Below are 21,540 nucleotides of genomic sequence, written 5' to 3'. Positions count from 1 at the left end.
TGTGAACATACCAACTGAGACACAGAGATCATAACACTTGGTAAATTTACACAAGCTCTTATAATGATACATAAGCGGTTTACAATAAGTGCAGTGAAGTACTGATTTACAATAGGGGTTTCTGGTGTTTGGTTGTAGGTTGATGTAGTTAATTGATGAGACGTGTGGTGATTCAAGACCAACACACCAAACACACAGGTAGGTGTAGGGTAGGTGGGTAGAGCAGACATATGAAAGGGCCGGGGCCTAATGGCACCAGCCAAGAACTTTAAAAAAGCACAAAGAAGGAAAGAAACAAGACACTATATTCAAAACATAGAATACTTTTATATCGGCAACTTAACAAGCAGGAACTTTGTAATACATCAGTTACTTACATGTTTTGACATGGTATGCCTTTTGAGTGAAACATAAAAACATGTTATATAATGTTCAAAACACTTTGATCTGTCTTAGATATGCCTGCACAATGTCCTTGAAGACAAATTTGGAAATCCAAAGTCCAGGTGAATGTTGCTATTTTCCTTTTTTCTTACTAGTGCCAGAGATGTAGTTAAAAAGGGTAACTGCAGTAACTAACCATGATGAAGCTGCTTTCAAATACATTAAAGAATTGAGTGAACATGAACAGAGGTTGTCTCACCATAAGATGGATATTCTTGGTCTGGTAAGCGTCATTTCCTCCTCTTGTTGAATCACAGAGAAAACTGGGCTTCTGTCCACTCACAGTAATATGTGGATAAATATTTGATGAACGTCACTTCAGAATTGCAGCAAAAAAAGAAAGTAACTGACGGTAATGGGACATTTTCAGGAAAAGGCCCAGTATCAGTAAAAAATTGAGCATTTATCATAACTCATAATTCACTGGATGATGGTGGGATTGTAACATCTGACACTCATGACCAGAATTACGAAACATACGCAGCTCAGGGAATATCGGTCTTGGATGTTTTTGTCTGACTTTCTCATCTCTGATTGAAAGCAGATTTTTACCGGTGACAGAGAGCTGAATGTAAAATAGAGGTTTAACTCAAATCTGTAGAGATTTGAAAAACCCACATTCTTGGTTCTAATTTGATTAAGAAAAAGGTCACATTTGGTATGTGTTTGTATTTATGTACGTATGTGTATTACCATATTTCAAAATCGGCCCAACTCCACAAAGATACTCAACCTGAGGAGAATGACAGAAGCATCTGTGTGTGTGAGAGAGAGAACATGACAGAGAGAACAAAAAAGGTTTCCATGTCTTTGCTTATTTCTTTTCTATTATTATTCAGTGTGATAGCCATAATTATCAAGGGTGTACTCTGTAATTAATACCATATGTTTTCACTGACCGATAAATATCAAATGTTTAAGTCATGGAAATATTAATAAACAAATTATTTAAATAGCCAGCATTTATGGTCAGCTGTGCATGTCATGAGGCCCTGGAAGGAATGAGTTTCTGCCTTCCAGGACTTAAATTCCTCCTTTGTGTTTGTTTTTAAATTCAGGAGACCAACAACTCAAAGCTGGATTTAAGATCAACAAGGGTAAACACTGTTCAATGAACCGGAGCTGATGTTGACTGTGAAGACTTACATGGAAGATGGTGATGGAAATACTGCTGATGTAAACGGGGATACCACAGAAATGCATGCACACACACACATGCGCACACACGTGCACACACACACACACACACAGGAAGTATTTTTACTGACATTACACATCAGTTCCCAGTACCTCTCCAACACACAACACCACACCACACATTAAGAGTTGCATCAGAATTTGAGATCTTGCTAGATTCAAGATTCAAAACTTACTCTTATTCAATGATGTAAGAATACAATGACATTCTTAGCGTGCTGTCCTTAATGATAGAAAATAAGTAGAAGATAGAAAATAATAGTATAAAACAAATTGTACAGTAAGAGTCCAACTCAGGTGTGCAGCAGTAGTATGCAATAACTGTGTAATACAATATATTAAATCTACAATATTAACAGCAAAGTGAGGTGTATAATTGTAGTGCTATGTCTAGTGGTAGGAGAGGATGTCATATACGGCATGTGAAGCAGCTCTCCCAAACTCAAAGTCTCAATAGTGCTAAAACAGGCAAAACACTAGAAAAGCTTAAAGTTACCGCGTCGTATGTATGTGACATCCTGTGATATCATTTATTTGTATTTAGCAACACACCCACACAGTTATGGTACAGTGGAAATTTAAGCAGAAACAGACTGGGCTTTCCCAATCCTGTAGACAATACACAGGCACCTATAATACAGGTTTAATGGGCCAGACCTGCCTTGGCTTACATGGTTTGATGTAATTCAAACCATAATGGAATTTGAAGATGATGTGTCTGCTGTCAGAGGTTGTTTTTTTCATAGGCTTCACTTGCTGTAGTCTCTATCTTAACAGCTGAAGCTGCAGATGTGCTCTCTTTAAAGCACGCACATACATTTTAGGGATGTTTTAACAAAAACATTAAAATCATTCACTAAACAGAAATACACAAAGGTACATACGGTATTTCTCAGTTTTGTACTTTCATAGATCTCACGTATGCTTCAGGGTTATAGCTTCTCTCTTCTTCAGTCCCCACACAGCAACTTCTGTCACTTTTCAAGTGTATAAACAAATGCACCCTAACAACTTTGGAGGAAAGACTGTCAGAAAGTCTTTCCTTCAGTACTATTTCCCTGCATCTCCAATTGTAAAATTCACCAAATCAAAACCACAAAAACACCCAAAAGACACCTAATTCTTGGAAAGACATAATGGCTATAATGATTGACTAAGCCCATTTGGAGCACTTAAACTATAAACAATTTTGATCTGATCAGATCAGATAACACATGATAAGATCTAGTTTGTTTGAAGCATATTGAGACCATTACAGACACGCAAATCAATGGATTGTGACTTCCAAGGAAACAAAAATGAAATACCAGAAGTTATACCCAGAAAAATCCTAACTACCTCTCCAAGCACAAATAGACAGGAATTACATCATGTTTCACCAAGTGCAAATGACAGCACTCAGCCTGAAGTGAAATATCACTTCAGCCCTTCTCGCTCTTCATGACAGGAAAAAGAAAGGCTATGTAGTTCCCCTTTCTTGTAGTGCTGGAAGTAAGAAGTTTTCACTTCTCTTTCTAGTCTCGTTGAATCTTACGGGTAACAGATGGTTATTGAGATTTCATGAGCCTAACTGGGGCACTGCCTTGGCCTCTGCTTTCAGCTTGGTTTTTGTTGAATACTGAAAACAGGCTCTGATGTAAAGATGAAAACAAATTGGGTCTTTGAGCCATTCTCACAGTCCTCAGCTTTGTGATGATGGATCCACAGTCACATAAACGCGCATTAGAAAATGTTTTTCCATCAGTTGTTGTTTCTAACATCAACATCTTGCTGGCAGGATGTATCTGTATTTGCATCCAAATGTATTCTAACAACACCACTATCCGAAAAGTCACCAATCTTGTCTTTAGAGTTAACGTGTTTATAACTTGTTGTCAGTAAACTGTAAAATGATGTCTCAGTAATATCTGTAATAAATAGAACCAGTTAAAAAATCAACCACATTTAAACGTAGGAATGTCATGTCATCATCTGCTGCTTATCTGGGTCCAGGCCTAAGTTGCGGGGGCGACTGCCACCCAGTCCACAATGCAGCGAAGTCCTACGGCACATCCCACAGGTGGTGGGCTCATGGGAGGTGGTGCAGTCTGGAGTGGGGTTCAAACCCACAACCCCGAAGGACTGACTCTCATGCTCTACTAACTGAGCAAACCGGGTGACAATGTAGGACTGAAAAAAACAAAACAAAACTGAGTGGCATTGGGGTCTGTAATTAGAAAATGGCCCTAGTGGGAATTTTCCATCTAAAACCACTTCACTGATGTATTGATAGAATAATAAAGTTATGAGAACTGACCATTTAGGGAAAAAAAATGATTTTCTCAAAACTAATGTTTTCTTTGAGTGTCCCACATCACTTTCTTTTATAGATTGAAGGGAATGTTCCATCTTCATCATCTTTTTCTAAACAGCAACTATCATTACATTGCGTTTCATTAACATTATATTTTAATAATCTAGAGCTATTTTAATTTTGAAAACTGATAGCAGATTGTTAATCAGATTATTGCTTATTAAAATGTTGTATAATCATTTGCTAGCATGATAGATAGCCTCAGTCATAACATGGCAGAAATTAGACAGTGATAGTACACAACAGTGATTGAAATGCAAGATACATTCTAATCATTACATGTCCATGCACAATGTTATCTAAAATCCTGAAATATTCCACACCTTCTCAGTAAGGTTGTTACCTGAAAATACTCTTGAAATGATTCTTCCAAAGAACATGATGAACATGTCTTATCAAGCACTCTGTTGAGATGACGCAGTTCCTGCTCATTCTCTAGTTATTTAATTCACATCTGCCTGTTTATCCCATTTCCGTCACTTTAAATCTTCAGTCCTCTCCTGCCATTTCCAGTCACCTGATTCCCATGCCCACCTACTCACCTGTTCCCCATTCCTTCATTAGCTCCACAGAAGTTATCATGGCCCAGTTCTATTCATTCCCCACCAGACTGGTCTTACCATTCTTATAAAATCAGTAAATATCATATCAATGCATTGTAGTAATCAGATTGTTGCATTAAGTTGAAAATTTGTTTCTGGTAAACATGTTACTGAACATCTGTTTTCAACATAGTGGAAAATGTAGTAAATGAATGTGCATTTGTGTTCTTGAGAAATTCCGGGAAAGCAGTGAAAGAAGTGGTGTCCTAGTGGTTGAGTGGCTAAGACTGATACCGCAGTATCCCCTGTTTGATACCAGTCAAGGGCCTATGTTGCATATCTCCCCATATTTTCTGCCTGTCTCATGCTCTCTACTGTCAAAACAGGACAGTAATGCCAAAAAAAAAGGATCTAAAAAGAAAATCAGACCAGTGGGAAGAGAAAGTTTACATAAGTTCTCACACATCTACAAAAATTAAAGCAACTGTTTCTCTATGTCATACACACAGGAAACAGTATGAACAGCAGGAAGTGGGAAACTGGAGTAACAAGTTGTCACATAGTGGTGACAGATAGTAATTAGCTCACTCCTCCCTGCATAACAGCGAGTTAACCAGCAGAGTGACTAAACAAATGCCTTAGACCCACTTATGGAGACACAAAATGAATGCGTGGTGAAAAAAATATTTCTGCTGCATAAAATAACTTACTACTTTAGACTTTTTTCCCCCATCTTTGCATCTTCTGGACTCATAAAAGAATTCAAAAATAAAAATAAACCACTGCAGGTACATGTCACCTGTGATGAGAGGTGACGAGTAAACATAGCTTCAATTTGAGGGGTCGCAAGCTGAAAAAGTTGAAGAAGACACTGTTTTAACAGCCCAGTTTTGCTAAAGGAGTATGTGACATACTGGGCAGATATTCAGCCAGAGTTGTGAGAGGGGATCAAGCGTAGTTATAGATGTGAGGAGAGCTTGTACTGAACTGCTAAAACAAGGTATACCCACACCTTACAAACTACTCTTTATGTATGTATGCTTGTTTCAGTGGAATGTAACGAATGTCCAAATATTTACAGTCAGAATGTATGGTGATGGTAAGTTGTAGGATGTCATGTGATTTTGAAGAGGAAAGAAGAAAGACAGTATAGCGTGCGGGAGAAAGCAAAAGTGTTTTCAGGACTGTTTTGGTCACATGCAGAAGTGAGTAAGGGTTGCAAGAGACATGTGGCAATGAATGGTTTCAGGGGAAGGAGACACAAGACAGTGACAAATAATGTGAGCATACTGGATATATTCCAGAAAGGAGAGGGATTTTTGCATTTACATTTAATGAACTACACAAACATATTATTCCTAAAATAGTTAAATTGTTTAGTCTGTAACGCATAGTACAGTTTATGTAACACTCCACAACGCTCTCCCCCCAGGCATAATGAGAATGAAAATGAATACTCTTCTACTCTTCTCAAGCAAAGGGGCTATTAGGTTGCATTGCAAAGTGTGCACAATTATGGGTAGTGGGTGTGGTATGCCAAAGCAAACACACAAATGACTTACCATACAATCTATGCATGAACACGCACACGCACACACACAAATACACACACAAATACACACTTACTGCAGTTCTGTAGTTGTGTATTTTGAGATGAACATGCATTACATACAACTTGTGTTAAATCAACTTCAGCTGAAAACTTCACTAAATCATTTGTTGTTTTCAGTTGTGTCTTCTCTCCTTCCTGTGCCAGCCACACTGGTACTGCATGTGCTGCTCTTGACTCAGATGTTTGCAAGTTGAGTCAGAATTTGATGAAACAACACCACCTAGTGTTGAAGCTAGGTTTAAATCCTTTGTTACCGGATCATGTTAGTGGTCTCACTAGACCTTTGGCATGACTAATTTGACTGATATTCACGTCAGCTATGAGTGTGGAGCTGAAGCTTGGTAATAAATTGATCTAGTGGCCGACAGTGATGGAAAGTAACCAAGTACATTTAATTATAAAGTTCTCTAAGTCAATACAGTTTTGATGTACTTTAGCGTTCAGATTCTATGCAATTACTTTTACTTCAATACATCTAAGAGGGAAATACTGTATTCCATTTGACAGTTGCATTTTAATTAGGACTTCTCATAAAAAACAAACAATCAAATCAAAAATATTTGTTATAAACTACACGTGTAAATTTTAAACTACATTGGCCAACTACAAAATGTCATGTCATCATCTGCTGCTTATATGGGTCCAGGCCCAGGTTGCGGGAGCGACTGCCGCCCAGTCCCAGTCCGCACTTCCCACGGGTGGGGGGCCCATGGGAGGCGTCCGGAGTGGGGCTTAAACCCAAAACCCCGAGAGATTGAGTCTGGTGCTTTACCAACTGAGCTAACCGAGCAGCCCAACTACAAGTTTATTTTAAAGTAAGCTTAAAGTAGAAGTTATATCATTATATTACTGGATTATTAATACAAATTAACATTTAAGCAGTAGGTTATTTGGTTGAGGTGCAGCTAATTTTTTAAATCCATCATATATTTTCTGAAAAGTAGGTAACTATAGCTGTAACAAGTTAAAAGTGGTGGAGTGATAAGCTGTAGTAAGTACAATTTCTTAGAAGTACATTTCCCACTGACATGTTGTGGAGTAGAAGTATGAAGTAGCACAAAATTAAAACTTGTCGAGTACATTAAAACTGTATTTAAGTTCAGCTTTTATCTTAAGTCTAATTCTCTGTGAGAATTATAGTATTGCACAACACTGTTGTAGTTACACAACCAGAGAGGGATAATCACACCTGCCTGCGTGTGTGATGCTGCACTTCTTATTGTCCTGCTGAGTGTGCTCCTGTTTCCTAAGTCTTTTACTTTATCTACTTAACCACATGATTAGCATGTGGACACACATCCAATCACATCTGCCCGTCCCAGTTAAAACCTCATCCCATTGGCTCTTGATCTTGCCTGTCAGTGAGAAGACCAGCACTCCCTGTTTGCATTTAGTATGTGTGGGTGAGAGGTCATGACCCTTGCTAACCTGGATTACCACAGGCTCCAGTAGCAATCTCATGAGCCGCTAAATATAGCCTGTGCCTGGGATAGTTTCTCCAGTGAAGGCAAGGGTGACCTGCCCTGACCCAATCTGAGGCTGTCTGGATGAGATTAGTGCTCCTTTCTGGCACAGGGACACTGGCAGAGAAAGGATATAGTACAGTATTATAGAGAGGCAGTTGTGAATTTCTTTGTCAGTCGTTGGCTTGAAACCAACAGGGTGTGTGCCTGCGTAAAACACGACTTGTGTTAGATTAAACGTGACAATGCAATGCAGGTGAAGTAAAGCTCAGTCAATTTATTGATTTATGGAAAATATATCACATCTTTACATTTTTGAGATACCTTCAGAAGTTAACAGTCCGTTCACCATTTACTTCCCGACATCTGAATCAAAGGTAACCAATTTAAATGCCTCAAACAGAGCAGTATTTCAGTTTCCTACTTTCAGGAATCAAAGATACCTCAGCTAACCTGCTTCTCAAATTTAGTCAACTGTTCAAAAACCTAACGCTGAAACCAGCCTCACATCTAAAGCTGAACTCTTTGCTACAAACCCATTTCATCTCCATCTGAATGCCCCCTTCTGATAGCCCAAATGAAACATACCACCCCCACCACAAGTACTTATTTGTGAATATACAGTATATGTTTTCTGTTCAGTAAAACAGCAAGCAGATAGAGGTTTGAATCACCGGACTACAAACTGAAAATCAGACACCAACAAGGACAAGAAATGAGTGAAACATGAGTTGTTATAGCAGCAGCAACAGTGACATTTGGTTTCTTTTTCTTCTTTTAAAACAAAACCTCTGTAATATCCACATGGTTTATACCAAAGTGCAAATATGTTCAACTGCCTGTATTTTTATGTTATTATATTAAGTAGATTTATTATATTCTAATGAACTACGAATCTTGCAAGAGGGTTGAGGAGTTTTTAGTAGTATTATGGCACATTTCAAAACCAAAGAAAAAAACATGTCACAGATCATTTACTACAACAACAGGCATTGCAAACTTTACGATACACTAATATATATGGATATATTTTGTGACCAAAGTTTGTCATAAATACATTAATATTTTTAGAACACATTTATAAAGCATTACATCAATATTGTATCATCAGGATATCTGTTTGCAGAACAAATGTATTCACTGCAGTCCTCAAGTGTGTTTTCACAACAGTCGTCCTGAAGCAATACAACATACTACTGTCTCCAATCAGTGCTGCAGGCAACGTAAAGCCCGCGACTCAAAACAAGACGACGTAACATCCCCAAGGGGGGAAAAAAAAACCTTCAGCACTTTTCAGTCTCTCAGTCTTGTCCGAACTCTTCAAGGTATAAGAATTCTCACCGGAAACCGAGCACCAATGAACACCCTACATTGCAACTATTTGCTCTTGCAATAATCAATGGTGACACAAATTTTTACAGATATATAGCTATATATTTATGTATATACCTCCAGTGTGTACACAATCTGACCACTACCTCTGATGGGATCAGAGCCTCCTTGTTGTGACAAGAGACTGCCACAGAAAGGGTGCATGCAAGAAGAGTACTCAATTCAGTGTTTGAAGAATCACCACTGGTGCAAGAATGTCAATTTTCTTTGTTGAAGATTAATTGGAAACAATTAAATAGCCAACTTCTCTATACGAACTGTGGCATGGGTTCCTATCCCTCTGCCTTTTCAGTGTTGCTCTTTCCTCTAAATTAATCAGGAGCTGGGTGACTCAGCAGAATCTTGGTCGGAAGTACAGGGGCTTCGGCCCTCTTAAAGCTTGGTCCATTAACTTCTCTAGGGATTATTCTGTTGGTGTTTGCTAAACAGATACCTTAGAAGTAGTTGGATGTACTGAAGCACAAATTGCAAAATTCTACAGATAAGTGATTCGGGGGGAGGGGGGTTAGTTTGTCATTTGATAATTGTTCCTTTTTTTTTGGTTCTTAAAGACAGTGATCTTAGAAGGACAAGCAATGTTGAGAGAAATTTCAGTGTTCTCTTCACTTGGCAGTCATCATCTGGACAAACTCTGTAAAAAGCAGAAAACAATGCTTAAAGGACAGACGCAAACAGTAAAACTTTGGCAGCTGTTCAGGCTTTTGTTATAAGAAAATGTTCACATTAGGTGAAAGCCTATCATTAAATTTATGTTGCAATTTGAACTGGTCTCGGTCTCACACAACAAGAAATTTGTTCCTTGTTCCAGTAAAAACACAAAGATTAGGGTGTAGTCAAATGGAAAAGAGAACAATCACACATAAGCAGCTACAGGGTTGTAATTAGTTAATCACTGATAATTTTAACATCCGCACATTTAGGGTATGATGCATTTTCATTTGCAGCAAAAGGAAGAAAGCAAACAAAAAAAGAATATCTCACCCTCATAGTTGACCTGACCATCGCCATCAATGTCAGCCTCGCGGATCATTTCATCCACCTCCTCATCAGTGAGCTTCTCCCCTAAGTTGGTCATGACGTGCCGTAGCTCTGCTGCACTGATGTAGCCGTTACCATCCTGGGGACAGCAACAGGAGAACTTTTGTTATTGTTTTTTTTCCCCATTTTACATAAGAGCTAAGAGTCAAACACCGCTGAAGTATCTACTATGACAATCTCTATAGTTTTCTCAGGGCCAGAGAAAACTATATTTATGTTACATTTGCCTGAACTGTAGTTCTTTAGCATCACTTGTACTTAGGGCTGAACGCTAAATATTTGCTGTTAGCATACTAAAGATGATCGTTCAGTGAGGAGACGCCAACTTAAAGTCTTTTAATGGCACAAGGTGCTGGTCAAAGGAAAATAAAAGTGATCTTGTCTGACAGCGAAACATCATGTACAAATCACCTTTGACCTGTGTCTCTCTGAACATACAAGAATGTGTAACATAAAAGGTTTTGAACCTATTTTGTCCTGCCATCACAAAGATAAAACAGATACACAAACTGACCTGAGGAAAACACACAATTGTTAATTATGTTGAGTTGTAATAGTCAATATTCTCAGTCTGAACGTACCTTGTCAAAGACTCTGAAGGCTTCTCTGATCTCCTCCTCACTGTCAGTATCTTTCATCTTCCTGGCCATCATGGTCAGGAACTCAGGAAAGTCAATTGTACCATTGCCTACACAGTCATACAAACAGAAAGAGGTTTTTATTTAGTTTTTATTTGTTTTTATTTATTATTAATTACCAAAACAGATGTTGCACCATTACATAATTGTGCAACCAGAGAGCTCTAACAAGTTCACAGTGTATCTTTCAACTGTAAAATGTCCTGCTCAGTACATATCTTGACCATAATGCTTTAATAATGAGATGTTAGCAAGTCAAGTAATAACATCAGCTTTGGCTGGGCTCTTGTCCAATGTGTCCTTTTAATAGCCTAGATTGTTTCCTGAGTAAAATTACCATACAGCACTAACATCATCCACATTTAATGAGACCTGCTCTTGCATCGTATGACATCATCTTATTTCGGTGAATTACAAGAGGATCATGAGAGTTGTGAGAAAATTAGGTAAGATTTTCACATACAACTTTAAATTTCATATATTAAGAAGATGCCACACATTTATAAAAGCTACCATGCCAGTGATGTTACGAGCCTACCTGTTGCCACCGTGTCCCTTTTGATGCTACCACTGTGCACCACCAAAGTTGGGGCATTAAATTTAAGTAATTTGGTTTCACGCATAACATACCTGGCATAACATAAATGTCACAGATGTATTTAATTATCTTTTATCAGATATAATTTCCTTGTGTGTTTGTATTTTATCTCCTCACCATCAGCATCCACCTCATTGATCATGTCCTGCAGCTCAGCCTCAGTGGGGTTCTGTCCCAGAGAGCGCATCACAGTCCCAAGCTCCTTGGTAGTGATTGTTCCATCACCATCCTTGTCAAACAGCGAGAACGCCTCCTTGAACTCTGTACATTCACAGAAATAACGCCGTTAGTATGCCATGAGTATTCAGGTGGGTACAGACACTTCACTTTCAATCTCTGAAGTAGTCTGGAAAGAAAGCTATCTTTCACTGTTTATTTTTCATGTGAGGTTTTATTCTGATACTCTTGACTCAAATTCTTGCTTATTTTTGCTTCAACCACATCACCAGGGTCTGATTGCCACCTATAGAATCTATGTGAGTGTAATTAACTAGTTAGCAGGACATGACAATAAACAGGACGTGACCTGAACTACCAGCTCACATCCTCATACACCTCTGGTTCCTTTAATCTCTAAGACGCCTTAGTGTTTTTTGGTTTGGTGATTAATTGAGGAGCTGCTAAAGCTAAAACAAAACACAGAGTTGGGGTATGCACTCACCAGCAATCTGCTCCTCTGTCAGCTGATCAGCCTGTTAGCAAAAGAAAAAGTCATGAATAAAGCACTGACAGTACATAATGAAAATAATCTTTCTCACTGGCCAGTTAACTTTTTTTTTTTTTTAAATCATAGGAAGTTCAGTTGCATTTGAATTTATCTGACACTATAATAGAGCTGACATAAAATAATACACATCTAGACAACGTAAATATTATACGGTCATATTATAAAGTCAGCAAATCAAGCAATATCATGCAGTCAAACATAAAATCACACCACAGAAATGTAATAAAATGTAACAGCGTTTCTGCTACAATTGAGAAATCTACATCACTCAGACCCTTGCGGCCTCTGGATGCCCTGTCTATTTTGGAGATGACAGTCATGAAACCCCTAAGGTTACTGAACAAAAGATGATAGGTGGGGTCCTCAAGATAAAGGCTTTCTAATGAATTCACCATGATTGTAGTTGCACAGGTTGGAGTAAACCTGACTGATATAAAATTGTGAACAGGCAGCAGCTGACAGCCAAAGCCTCACAACTTACTTTTAATTCTATGTTACACTTAATTAAGATGTAGACTGAGAGTAGCCTGTAGTATGTCTCAAACAGTCTTTTCTTTATTTCACCAACCCAGCACATAACAGGAAAGCTCACAGCACAGAGGGTCTTGCCAAAAAAAAGAAAAAGAAAAGAGAGAAGTAAACTTGTGTCCATGTTCTCATATTTCTGTTTCTAGTTTAGTGTTCTGTCATGATAAGACATGACATAAATTCAAGCCAACCACAGCTGTGTTTCGTTGTAGAGAAGGAAACCACAAATAAATTTTCACACCTACAGAGGGTGAGTGCTTGATATTATTAAGATTAATGCTTGGTGGGTGTGACTTGAAAATCATCAACATAATAATTAAATAGAAATAAACTTCAAGTCAGCCCAATGAGGAGCTTATGTGCACATGCAGCAGACCCCACTGTGTAAACAATAAAAATCTGCCAATTCAAATGCACTACAAAACAAACTCATTCAAAAGAGACTGCAAAATATTGTGACAGCTGGACCCAGACATTGCCTATGACCTAGCTAAAGACTATGCTTACAGATGAAGGGCAATAAAAAACTACTAAACTGCTGTTTAACCTCACTGTCCTTTATTAGGTGGGCAGTTAACACAGGGCAAATTGATCACCTGGGTCTAATGTTCTATTAAAGCTGGTGTTTTATACAAGATTAGGCCTTGTGCGTTCTATTTAATTTAAAAGACTTGTTGCATTGCTGTTGTGGGGTCATCAAATAGATACACTCATAGATACACTTAGATAGGTTTTTACCCCTTTTGAACCCAACACATTTTTCAACTTCGCCTGAGACGTCATTCTGTCATCCTCGTGAGGTCTTACCAGGCCTGTCTAAGTCAGTCAACATGCCCACTTTAGGCTGAGAAAGTGTGATGAGGGACGGGTATAAATATTCCACAGCCCGAAATACACACGCCTGCTATAATTAGTGAGACACGAACAGGGTCGCCAATGTAGCACACTGAATATCACCGCAACTAACCACCTCTTTATGCCTTTTTTCACTGAGCAAACGTGAGGCTCAGTTCATTATCACCGACTAACCCCTGTGCCAACTGTTGCTTGACAGTGCTTTCTGCTTTGTGTCTGTATGTAGTCCTTCACATTGTCAGGTTAGGATTCTCAGATGGCTGATAGGCAACTTGCATGATCACTCAGCTGCTGCATACAACAAATCCTACAAGTCTACAACATTACAGTACTGATGTAAGATAAATGATGAAGACAAGCTAATAGTGCTATACGGTCATACGGTTATTTATTTAAATTCAATGTAAAGTAGCAATTAAAGCAGCTCCAGAACTAATGCGTCAAACAAAACTCTTTCTTCAGTTGTGCCACATGCTGTTGCATCACAAATGAAAGTTAAATAAGTTTCTGACAATCCTGTGCCTTTTCTAAACTACAGGGATTGAAGCTAATATTTCTGTAGCTCGAGGTGGTGGTAATGCCATGTGTTCTTTGAGTCAATTTCAATGAGTCACCCTGTTGGCGGGGGGAGGAGGGGGTAAAAAGAAGTGAGCAAGACAGACTGCAGAGTATCCACTCTGTCCACTGCCAGCCAATTTGGTGGTGCTGAAGCAAGCAGTGTCTGGATCAGGGCAGAGCACAGTTGAATGTTAGAGGATTTAAACGGCTGCTGTGAAAAGAGCTCAGCGAAAACAGTATTGCTGGCTTTCAACTCATCAGTAAACAAGAGATCATGTCACAATCTCAAGACCGGATCAGAACATTACAAAGGCTGCAAGTTATTTGTTTTTTTTTTCTTTCAAGATAAGCAAATTCTGTTTGGGCAGCATGCAACTGATAGGCTATTGTACCACAATCCAAGTTTCCTTACTTGGCACACCATGTGTTTGTTCTTTTCTAACACAGATAGCAACACGAATGAAAAATAAAGGATGAGGCACAGAGGAAACGATTCATTTGTAGTCGCACAATAGGGATGTTTTGATGTAGTTAGTTTCCATTTTGGAGCGGGGCACTGCGGTTCCTGACAGCCTACTGCACCAAGCATGGTTTGGTTCAATGCGGGGGGGAAGGGAGGCGCGGAAGGAGGGGTGGCAAACAGGATCATTCAGCAGGAGCAGAATGCGGTTCAACGTTATGGCGCAATACGTAACGGAGGAGATGCTGTCATGGTGGTGCTGCGAGAACAGGCAGTCCGAAAATGATGCAACATCACCCTCATAAACTCCAAGCAAAATTACAAACAATTGTTGCTAAAAGTGAGCGGTATAGTACTACCTGGTGAGCTGTATTCTTATGTAATCGCAATTGGTGGCGATTGAAACCTTTGTTCGCTTGTTGCGCATGTCACACTACATTCAAAACACCCTGCTGATGTGCCTGCAAGAGGCATTACCCATGGTGCAGCAACTTGTTATGTGGGTTGGCAAAAATGGCAGTTAGCAAGACAGTTCAAGCCAGAGTTATGATATCTGTCTTGCAAGATTAACGAGAAGGGTTTCAAGATCACGTTAACACGGTGACGGTCTATTTTTACACAGCAACCCTTCCACCACCACCACGCCCACTCTCGACTCAAAGCTAACGATAAAAATAAAAAAAAACGCTGCAAACCCTCATCCAGCTCGGAGGGCAAAACCACAGTATTTACAAACACTTGTGCAAACGATCTAAAGGACCGATATTACATTACAGCAGGAAACAGACCGCCCGTTTCCTCTCACAATACGACGTGCATGCTGCGCAGCTGACATACTAATGAAGAAAATGCTTTTCTCTCATCGCCTGCTGAGCGGTTTTACGCATAAACTCACAGACCACAATTGTGATGCACTGAAAACTAGGTTAAGTGGGTAAAGTTAAATCCATCGCAGCATTTTCAGCCGTTTTTTTACGCATAAAAATATAGGGGAAAAACACCAGAACGCTATTGCTAGCTCGTATGGAGTTTTAAATTGGGTCATTAGATACGTCAAACATGATATTCCTTTGTGCTTTCGAGTAAATGCAACAACGATTAGCTACTTTCTGGCTGTTCATGTCGAGACCAACGCAGTGCAGTCGACGTTAACGCTATTAAGCTAACGCTTGCTGGCTACTCACGTAGACGTTAGCCTGTACTCACCATTGTCCCGTTGAGTTTTTTAGCTGCGTGGAGATGTCAAAACGCCCAATGTACGACTCTGTATTTAACTTATTGAGGAGATACGTACTCTGGTGAAGTATTTAAATGATATCGGACTTTACTGAAACATATGTTTCGGGAAATCTGTGGAGTCTGTATCCCGGCGTTGCAGCAGAGTTGCCCGGAAACCTCAATCCAGCGACGCCTGCGTGTGACTATTTCTCAGTTTGATTACCGTATCCCTCCGCCGGTACATCGTTGGTTGTCCCACTCGGTGCATTGCCAAAATACCGGATACTACACACGTGAAAGTGTTTTAATTGCGATGCGCATTCAATGGTTATTACTGATCGCGAATCTGACACTTGACATAGACCAAAACCAACAATTCTTGTTGCTCTATATAAACGAAGCGCGCAAAGATACCACCCCCACCACAGCTCCTCCAGAAGGGACTCTGTATGGAAGATTAACAACGTCCAACTGACCGTGATGTTTATAACAAAACACATTCCGGTTGTTTTACATATATACATATATACACACACACACACACACACACACACACACACACACACACACACACACACACACATATATATATATATATATATAAAGCTGCACAATGAGATGATTATTATTAGTGCTGTTGTTGCTGCTGTTGTTATACCAGCAGCAACTTTCCTTTAAAAACCTTTTTTTTAAAAAAAAAAAGAAATATAACTGTAGCCTTTATAACTGCTTGATGAGAAGATGAGCCAAAACCTGTGCATACTTGGGAAAAGATGGTCTGTTGTCATGTATTTGTGCAGGCCCCCATATGAAATGTCAGTATAGCGCACTGTAAGCAGTTCAGTGACTCATCTCGATGTGAGTCACAAAGCGCTCCAGCAGAGGGAGACATTGTTTTAGTCTTTCCCACTGAAGTGACCACAGTGCTGGCATTGATAAAATATGCAGTGCTGCGTCAGAGGCGGCACAGTGGCACAATGCTTAACACTGTTGCCTCCCAACAAGAAGGTTCTGAGGGAGTGCTGAGAGAGCAAATGGATGAATGCAGGAAACAAACGCAAGATAGCAGGAAACAAACACAGGATATTACATAGATAATTACATCCTTGAATGGGTAACATTTTAATGATAGTGACCACAAAAATTCCACTGACTATGGTAAAATACTAGCTTTCATAGTGATAACTATAAAATGTTTACTTTTGGTAACTCTGTGGGAGGAAGCATCTGGAAGCTGTTTTGGTTTCATAGTCTGAATATTTCACCACATTGCTGCTTGATCCGATAACAAAATAATTTTTTTTAGACCAAGAGCAGCTGCACGTGTACATGGCACAACCACTGTGCTCAGTTGAGTGTAACCAAAACAAACAACAAGAACATAGACTTTCACATGGTTGAAGTAGACATTTTGGGGAGTATTAGGTCTATGCATGGATGTGAATGTGTCCACTGGGCACAGGTCCAGGGGCCCAAATTGTAAAGGGGGCCCTTAGCCAGAATGTCTGTGCCCATTGGCCCATTGTCTTGTAATCTGCCCAAATCAAATGTCTGTGTAATACACAGTGCCCCCCATCTACAATGTTCCACTTAGGTTAGGTCATTTCCAACATTTTCTTATCTTGTGTGTAAATTACTGCACGTACAATGATGTAACTGTCATGTTTTGGGAATTTCTGATGACTCACTGGGATGGGATTTTCTGTCTGTTTCTTTAAATACCAGAGAGTCTGAACTTGGAGCAGTTGTTGATGTTAGATTTGAAGCACACAACAATGGAGTTCACCAAATGTACTTGAAATGAAAGAAATTCTATTCAGGCTAATCTGAGTATGTCACCTCTGTTTTTTGCCTTGTGATATGAAATCTTAATTAGTCCCAATAGGCAGTGGTCTAGAATACACTGCATTCTTTTCAGTTGAATAACTTCCTTGTCCTTGTTTTGCAGACATTGCTCCGTCCAAATTTAAGTGATACAGTGTTTCCACTTTGGCCTCATCACAAATACTTTTAACAATAGCACTGGGAGCTCCTGCACGCCAGAGCATACTGTGGATTGAACTCGAAACTGCTTTCATCTGCTGCCTATGAAGAATGCCATCTTCACAGTAACATACAGGTGGCTCGGAGTCAGAAAAAGAGAGATTGAATAGTGGTCTGAGTTGCAGTCTGTAATGGCAGATACCACCATACATCCAGGCCAGTTTCTTGAGCATCCAGTTCAGTCCCAGTTTGATGATCTCAGAGATGGCATTAAAGAGGGAGTAAGTGCAGCAGACTCCCAATAGCATTAAGAGACAATTAGCAACCTGGTATGCCCACGTATCCTCATGGTGCTCTCTCTGGCCGCTTACAAAGTCCCCAAAGCCCACTGTGCTGAACGCCACAAAACAGAAATAGAGGGATTCCAAGTAAGTCCAGCCCTCCATGGCTGAATAGAGGAAGGCAGCCCCACATGTAACCAGCAGGACAGCAATAAAAAGGATGAGCGCAACTTGGTACACAGATGGTTTCCATTCCTCGTTTCTGTTACCTTTGCTGGTTGTGCCCTGCAGTCTGCTATGACTGCTTCTCCTTCTGTGGCACCAGAACATCGTGAGGCTCAGTAACGTTATGACTCTCTCCAGAAAGAGATTGAAGAAAAGTATGGTACCTGAGCAACCCAGCAGCCCATAGAAAACAAGAAAGACCTTCCCTGTCACAGTGGATGGGGCAGTCACTCCAAATCCTGTAGGAAACACAGAGGATTAAAGGCATAGGTTAAAGGCCAACCATATACTTTCATAAAAGTCACTTTTTAAGGAAATGAGAAGTTTAACAATGTACTTTTTCAAACTAACAATGGCTTGCATTTGAGTTGCAAAGTTAGAATACATGAAAAACATGCAAATCACATTAAAATGTGAAAGAAAAATGATTAATGACATAAATTGTAGATATATATTTCCATATTTTCTGGTTCAGACATGATCGAGTTACTGTAATTAATACTGCAAAGGTGTGTCTGTCAAACTCAGACATAGAAATGTGTGCAACTGTTGTACATTAAGATATATAAAAGACAACCTTGTCTCAGCAAGTAAACTACAACAACAAATACGCTGATACAGAATGTACAATATTATAATGAAATACGCATTTGCAGTGACTACAGCATTCTAAAACTTTTAATGGTTATGTTGAGGCACTCACAGCATTTGGCTCTTGGTTAGGGAAAGCTTGTAACCTGTTTACAAAGTTACAGAAGGAGTCATGACTTCAGGCGCCATACTGAACCGCCGATCCACCCTGAATTCTTTCCCACAGCTGTGCTCTAGTGTCACCAGAGTTTTATAGCATTTTTAGGGAACAGGAATAAAACACAGTGTATTCATTGGTGACCTTTAGAGATGCTGGTGGAAGGATTTTGTTTTCTTTGGACAAAGTCAGGCCACATGTTTCTACTTTTCCAGTTTTCATGTTGAGGTAAGCTAACCGGCTACTGGTTGTAGCTCCAGGAGGCAGGCCACTGTCAAGCACCCTTGCCTTAGAAAATAGTGTCATTCAATAAAGGACAAGATGAGCAGAAGAACAGATGAGCAATGCTTTTATCATCTAAACTTAACCACGGATGGTGGATGGGAACCCTGGTCTCTGCTTTAACAGTCCTTATGTTGCGTATGCCCACCACCCTCTGTCATTAATTAAGAGCTTAATGTTCCTGAGCAGATGTGATGACACTTCCTCCAAGTTTCTCTGAACCATACTGCGACCATAACAATACTGTGACCTTTGCGTCAGTCTGTGGTGAACACCACATGAAGTAGCAATGGACATCCTGCCCACTTCCCTCCCACCCCCTTTCCCTCCTTCCGTCCTTCCTTGTGTTTGTTTTCATAAGATAATGACCAGATTAAAATTGGACAAGCACCATCCTGAAACCAAAATCTATTCATGTTTGTGAGTACCTCTTAAGCAGCTGTTGAACAGCATCTGTCATTTATGCAACATTTGTTTTGTTTCTTTAGGAGGGCTGTCTCCTTAGTGTACAGTAGGCAGTTCATTAATACACTCTCTGTGGGCCACTTTTACTTTTCCCACTTAATCAAAAAGAAACATGTAGGCAGTTACTTATTTCCTCAGTCAAGTGCGTCTTTTCCCACAGGATTACCACCCATCCTCTGTAATCTTCCTGTGATTTTGGCCACTGAGAGTATTTGGAAGTGAGTTAACATAGACATTTCCCCATACAAAACAATAGGGTTTCTGATAACAGAGATGTTGGAAGTCACTGATGTCTGTGACCGGAACCTGAATCATTTGAGTCCTCAGAGTACACAGGACACACAGCCATGTGTGCTCTCTCTCTCTCATATGTGGTAAGATCTCATAAATCAGCAATAAATGTCGGAAATCCATATGATTCCACGGTCAGTCAAGGGGACAGACCATTGCAGTGATGCTGTGATGCGGTAAGTATATCCTACACCAAAAGGCTGAAAGTGAGGAAGGAAAGTGTGTGGGTCGTCATGAGTCATAACACATGTAAAATATTGTGGAAAGTTCACTGGGAAGTGTTTTTCAGTATCACATCTGGGGTTTGTGACACTGAAAAACACAATATTTTATGTTGTAAGGAAAAAAAGATGAACGCCTGTGCAGTTCCATCATGAAATGACTGGAGACAGTAAATATGGGAGTTGTTGTAAAAAGGAAATTGACCTGGGCTCAGTGCTCAGTTTCCACAGTGACACAGCGTGCCAAAAGATAGGATGGAGAATAGAAAGGCTGTAAATTGATCCTCAGAGATCAGGCTGGTTTAATTTTTATCTTGGAGACATGTTTGTCCTCTATAGGTTCAGACAAAATATTGATTTTCACAGATAGTAGCGGAGTTTGAAATACCTCTCCCCTGATGGCTTTCCCAAAATCATTATGGCTTCATATAACTAGTTAGGTTCATATGATTATTTCAGTTTTGTGAAATTATTATAGATTTATGTTACTTGGATATGGTAATGATTGATCATAAAGGCATCCTCTCTGTATTGGTTCATGCTGATCATGTTGTGATTTTGCATGGTATAAGATTTTGGTAGCAGAATGATTCAGAATTCACTGGATGATGAACTACATCTTACATTGTGAAAACTACTTTTTTTGCTCATCATGTTGAACTAAATTAGAATCATGACTAAGTTAGAATTAAAGTTGCAACTTGATCGTATGATCATATAAAAGAAAGAGAGTCAGAAATGAATGTGGTGTGATTTCAAGTAGATAACTCTAAAATTACCCTGATGCTGTGAAGGACAATCAGAGAACTAGCAGTGTATTCTGTTACAGGTTTGTAGTTTTAGCTTATAGTTTAATTCCTGTATACCATTCATTCTGACTCACCAATGGTGGAGACTACAGTTCCCACAAAGTAGAAAGCACCCGGGATGTCCCATAGAGCTCTGCCTCGTTCTGTGCGGATGCCTGCTGTCCTGGCTTCTTCATAGTGGCGCAACAAATTTTTCAGGTCTTCACAACTAATTTTATTCTTGTGGCTGAAGTCCCTCAGTCTCCTGTCCCAGAGCTGGTGGGCCTGCAACTCTGCTTGTCTCTCCAAGGAAGAAAATACAGCAGCACCAGCCAGCATGTACAGAGCAATGAGCACACCGAGCAGATAAAAACGAGCAGTTTCCCTGCTGGGGATCAGGGATGGGCAGCAGCATGAGAAATCCTTCCTCATTGTCACTTGTGAAGGCTGTGGATGGATTTTCTTCTTTGTGTGCTGTAAAACAATGTAATGTGCTAAATAACAGCAACAAAATGAATAATATTTGCTTAGTTGTTTGGTACCATCAGTATACAAGTGGTCGAAGAGACCAGTTCTTTGCTATTTATTCAGTTCTGTCTTATTTCTTCTTATTTCTTCTTAGTCTTGAATTAA

General features: G+C 39.6%; 2 protein-coding genes across 2 annotated transcripts; both read right to left on the bottom strand.

Annotated features, from left to right (window-relative positions):
- Nucleotides 1-7,868: 7,868 nt before the first annotated feature.
- calm3a (calmodulin 3a (phosphorylase kinase, delta)) lies at nt 7,869-15,837 on the bottom strand. The gene is made up of 6 exons (XM_041045842.1): nt 15,612-15,837; nt 11,939-11,969; nt 11,395-11,538; nt 10,623-10,729; nt 9,985-10,120; nt 7,869-9,634 (listed from the first exon to the last, which is right to left on the bottom strand). Exons 1-6 carry the CDS (start codon nt 15,612-15,614, stop codon nt 9,606-9,608), a joined length of 450 nt encoding a protein of 149 aa, XP_040901776.1. The 5' UTR covers nt 15,615-15,837; the 3' UTR covers nt 7,869-9,605.
- Nucleotides 15,838-17,491: 1,654 nt separating this feature from the next.
- On the bottom strand, nt 17,492-21,339 carry si:ch211-261a10.5 (potassium channel subfamily K member 13). Its single transcript, XM_041046577.1, has 2 exons — nt 21,003-21,339; nt 17,492-18,351 (listed from the first exon to the last, which is right to left on the bottom strand). The coding sequence occupies exons 1-2, from the start codon at nt 21,337-21,339 to the stop codon at nt 17,492-17,494; spliced, it is 1,197 nt and encodes a 398-aa protein (XP_040902511.1).
- Nucleotides 21,340-21,540: the final 201 nt, after the last annotated feature.

Source organism: Toxotes jaculatrix, chromosome 9 (genome assembly GCF_017976425.1).
Source record: "Toxotes jaculatrix isolate fToxJac2 chromosome 9, fToxJac2.pri, whole genome shotgun sequence".
In the NCBI taxonomy this organism is placed as follows: Eukaryota; Metazoa; Chordata; class Actinopteri; family Toxotidae; genus Toxotes; species Toxotes jaculatrix.
Note: the sequence above shows the minus strand (reverse complement) of the source record. Positions and strands in the feature narration are given on the sequence as shown.

Coding starts and splice junctions, on each gene's coding strand:
- calm3a (XM_041045842.1), bottom strand. Junction 11,539..11,938: donor GACAGAGGAGCAGATTGCTG/GTGAGTGCATAC, acceptor GTGAATGTACAG/AGTTCAAGGAGGCGTTCTCG. Junction 10,730..11,394: donor CAATGAGGTGGATGCTGATG/GTGAGGAGATAA, acceptor ATGACTGTGTAG/GCAATGGTACAATTGACTTT.
- si:ch211-261a10.5 (XM_041046577.1), bottom strand. CDS start 21,339: ATGAGGAAGGATTTCTCATGCTGCTGCCCATCCCTGATCCCCAGCAGG. Junction 18,352..21,002: donor AACTGTAGTCTCCACCATTG/GTGAGTCAGAAT, acceptor TGTTTCCTACAG/GATTTGGAGTGACTGCCCCA.